This window comes from Arachis ipaensis, chromosome B06, assembly GCF_000816755.2.
Source record: "Arachis ipaensis cultivar K30076 chromosome B06, Araip1.1, whole genome shotgun sequence".
Lineage (NCBI taxonomy): Eukaryota > Viridiplantae > Streptophyta > Magnoliopsida > Fabales > Fabaceae > Arachis > Arachis ipaensis.
In genome coordinates, this window is record NC_029790.2 from 54,042,749 (window position 1) to 54,047,290 (window position 4,542).

At 36.0% G+C, this 4,542-nt stretch overlaps 1 protein-coding gene across 2 annotated transcripts in view; it reads left to right on the top strand.

Moving 5' to 3' along the window:
• LOC107648733 (triosephosphate isomerase, chloroplastic) overlaps window positions 1-2,186 on the top strand; it is a 4,113-nt gene extending 1,927 nt beyond the window's left edge. The window contains exons 4-9 of one of the 2 annotated variants that reach the window (XM_021104489.1): window positions 202-352; window positions 549-633; window positions 738-870; window positions 984-1,157; window positions 1,660-1,742; window positions 1,848-2,186. In XM_021104489.1, the coding sequence (XP_020960148.1) occupies window positions 202-352; window positions 549-633; window positions 738-870; window positions 984-1,157; window positions 1,660-1,742; window positions 1,848-1,904 (683 nt within the window). In that variant the 3' untranslated portion in view covers window positions 1,905-2,186. The remainder of the gene's footprint in view (window positions 1-201; window positions 353-548; window positions 634-737; window positions 871-983; window positions 1,158-1,659; window positions 1,743-1,847) is intronic. The other variant, XM_016352562.2, reaches the window with a different exon arrangement.

Consider the following 4,542-nt stretch of genomic DNA (forward strand, 5'->3'; position numbering starts at 1 on the left):
TTTCCCCAGTTTTCTCTTCCTTTGATGGAACACCAAATTAGCAAAATGGCAATGAGATAATAAACGTGTATTGGAAAAATGATGTAATAACTTGGAGGCATAATTACCTAAAAACATATACGTTGATCATATTGTTTTACCAGAAGTTTTTTCTTAATTATCATTATCATTTATTTATTATTTGTTATTCTGTTTTGATAATCCCTTATAATTTTGTGAGAAGTACAGATGTTGTCGTTGCGCCTCCCTTTGTGTACATTGACCAGGTGAAAGGCTCAATTACAGATAGGATTGAAATTTCTGCACAGAATTCTTGGGTGGGAAAAGGTGGTGCTTTCACGGGAGAAATCAGGTTAGATTGGGTTTTCCCGGATGACATAGGCTCAATTAGATTGATCTTTGGATTTTTGTGTTAGTGTGATGATTATAGATGCCCTTTTATTGCTCACATTTGCCTTGCTGTCGATATTCTTATTTTCTGGTCCTTGTGTGCCGCACTGTACTTCAACATTTTAATTGTGTCACTTATTACTGTCTGACCTTTCTAGTGTGGAACAACTCAAAGACCTTGGATGCAAGTGGGTTATTCTTGGGCACTCAGAGCGAAGACATATTATTGGAGAAAAAGACGATGTAATACAAACACAGATATTTTCAGTGCCTTTATTAGTGTTTTCTTTTTTCGTTATTATTTTATTTTAAGGTATATCATGTTAATCAAAGCTTGTCAATGCCAGTTTATAGGAAAGAAAGCTGCTTATGCTTTGAGTGAGGGTCTTGGAGTGATAGCGTGCGTTGGTGAACTCTTAGAAGAGAGGGAAGCTGGGAAAACTTTCGATGTTTGTTACCAGCAATTGAAGGCTTTTGCAGGTAAATTTATGCTTCTTACGACCGATTTGAAATCCATTTTCTTTCAGGGAAAACCAAGTGTGTGGATTGGTGATTACTTCCATAAAATCAATTATGCGGGGCATTATGTACAGATGCAGTGCCTAGTTGGGACAATATTGTGATTGCGTATGAACCTGTTTGGGCCATTGGAACTGGTAAAGTGGCCACACCCCAGCAGGCTCAGGAAGTACATGTAGCTGTTCGTGATTGGCTCAAAAACAATGTTTCCGCCGAAGTTGCATCCAAAATCAGAATTATTTATGGAGGTAGTAAATCATTAACTGCTTGTTTGGTTGTCATTAAATTATTAGAAAAAGATCTTTTTTTTTTCCAACAAAAAAGTAATTTTATTTATTTTTTTAGTGTGCTTGACAAAATTTTAATAGTAAAAGTAAAAGCACTAGAAAAATAAAAAAACCATCGTATTTTAAAAGCTACAATTTATATTGTTTTTCAAAAGATCTTTTTTACTTAAAAAAAGATATTTTAACATAATAAATAAACAAAAAAGTATTTTTATATTGTTGTACTCAAATGTAATTGCTAAATGAAAAAGATATTTTTATGTGAGATATCCAAACAGGAAAATACTTTTATTTTTCTAAAAGATTTTTTGAAAAGTGATCACTTGAGAAAAGATTTTTTCCGTAAAAGCTCATCCAAAAATGTCCTAATTCTATCTTTAGTTCCTCGTTGAACTTAACCTGTTAGAGTGACTCAGAAATTTCAGAAAGTTTAAGGTTTCATGTTGTCCTTATCGGTTTTCAGGGTCTGTAAATGGGGGCAACTGTGCTGAGCTTGCAAAGCAAGAAGATATCGATGGATTTCTCGTTGGCGGTGCTTCGTTAAAGGTAACATGGTTTCTTCAAGATTTTATTGGCCATACTGGGGTTACTATGAGTTGATCAAAGAACTCCAGTGATTACTTTTTCTTACGGCCTTCGCTTGTGGTGCAGGGTCCTGAGTTTGCTACCATTGTCAATTCAGCCACTGAAAAGAAGGTCGCCGCTTGATTACTCACTGTGGTTTTGGAAATAAGAGCGCATTAAGGACAAAGACTTGATAATCTTATATATGACAATAATATGGAGTGTATTATAACAGTTTCATCCCGATCAATCTTTGTTGTAATTTTCTATGCCATAGTAGAAAAAGCATGGTCGCAGTTTTCCAATGAGCCTGTATTCTCTTGTAACGATTAGAGATAATTAAGCATTTTAAAGGGCAATAAATGTTATTCAATAAACATAGTTTATCATACATATCTATCTTAAGACTTAAGAGACCTTGGTTTATTTTGCGCATGGGATAGTCCGTATTACTATTAATACTGTATTAGATAGGAGAGTGTTTGTCATACTCAATTCATTTGTTTACCATTTATCGTCTACTGTTAGATAACATGAGAATCCTGTTGGGAGTCCAATTCAATGGTGGACGATGGAAGAGTTTATATAGTACTTTATATAAATTGAGTACACTTAATAATTATATAACTCTTTTGTTGGCATTGGTTTAGATTTGGGAATGTGGCAGGTTCTAATTTTTGGTATTTAAATTGCCCTTGATTGTTGTTTACCTGCTTTGCTTTCTACACTGAGTATTATGTTATTCTTGGTTTGACTAGTAATCCAATTCATAGTCTGGGCGAAAATTATTGGTATTGTTGAGGCGATACGTCTTTTTTTAGTGTACGTGGATTCAATTTCACCGATAATGAAAAGGTTGATTTCAACTTTCAAGTTTAAATGTTTAATTGGGATCACTGTCGTCATTATAAGAAATGTTAACGGTGCGGTTCTCGATGTGATTTCTTTAAAGGTCTTTTTTGGACCGTAGAATTTTATTGATAAGAAAATGAAGGCTTAGCCTTTTAGATGCCTAGGTTTATCCTTACAAAGCACAGCTTTTAAATTAAAGAGTGAATACTAATTGTCAGGGACTGATTTGGGTTTTATTCTAAATTTAAACCAACTATTTAAGCAATGAAAAATTAACCTACACAAGATTAAATTTTTATGGTTAGATGGATTGGACATCTTCAATCCTAAATATTAAAATATTTTATACATATAATAAACTCAAACACACAATACTTAAGAGTCTTTATCTATTATTTGGCCTTGCCAAATTTCAAACTGCGATGTAGCATATTAAAAATCATCATGATTATTATTTGAATTAAGTCTTCGTTGCAGATTAAATCATTTCTGTTCATACCTACCCCAAAATAAAGCCAGGCTCGAAAAGAATAAGAGCTCACCTGATAAAAGTGGCCTCTTCTACTCCTGCCGAACACGACAAAGGTAATTCAACCCTACTTATCTGAATAAGTAACTACCTCTTAAGATATCTCCTGCTTATCTGGAAGAGATATCTTAACAACTTCCTTAACAAAAGGGAACAGTTATCCACCATCAAAGGTAGAACTACTCTAAAAAGTGGTTATCAACTCTACTATAAATACACTGACACCCTCAGGTATATTCAAGACACAATATACTAAAAACCTACTAAAACACTTGCTAATTTAAGCATCGAAGTCCCTTGCAGGTACCACCCCCACCTCTTCTCAAACAATTCGGACGGATTCATCCTTCTTGGAGAAGACGTCGGACAGATCATCTAAAGGCATTTGGACCTCACGTTTAAGCCCAAAGCAACCCAATTTCAGATAACCTTAGAAACATTGACATCGTTGCCGGGGGACCTAGAAGTCCACACCTACATATGGCGGACAATCAATTTGAGGACGGTCATACGGCATCCGAATCGGAACAAGAGCCTCAGAACGATGACCGAGCACTTGCATTACCTCCACCACGGGAAAAAACAAGTGCCCCCCACAGGGAAGGAACGTTAAGAAACCCCCATCCACGACGAATTCACTCGGAAGTCCACCCATATGAAGACGAAGAACTTTCTCATCCAACAGAAATATTAGGAATGGAACATGGGCATCACGACTGATTGGAATAGCTGGAGTAGGAGGATGAACGACAACGAGAGGCAGAAAGAGTATTATAAAAAGAAGTACGGCAACGAAGAGAGTTGGAAGACAAGCTTTCGAAGTTAGAGGCCGACCTTCAAAGTCGGAACAATCGGGTGAATTAGGAAGAAAATCCTCTAGGAGAGGAGGATCCGTTCATTGAAGAGATAATGCGAGTCAAGGTTCCCAGAAACTTCAAAACCCCTGACATGGACCTCTATAACGGAATGACCGATTCGAGACATCACCTTAGTAATTTCAAAAGCCGGATGTACTTAGCTGATGCATATGATGCGTCTTATTACAAGGCCTTCCTGACAACGTGATAAACTGCTATTTTACGGTTTATCTTCTGCTTAATTGAGTGGATTTTATCCACTATTCTCACACTTATTCATAGAATTCACATGTTTTACATTTTCCTTCCGAATTTTGTGCTGTGATTGAAAACATATTTCTTTGGCCTTAAAATTGCTAATTATTAATCCTCTCTTATTATCATTCGATGCTGTGATATGTGTGTTAAGTGTTTTCAGAGTTTATAGGGCAGGAATGGCTTAGAGGGTGGAAAGGAAGCATGCAAAAGACACAAAAGTGGAAGGAATACAAGAAACTGAAGGAATTGCTAAGCTGTCCAGCCTGACCTCTTCGTACGTAACTGA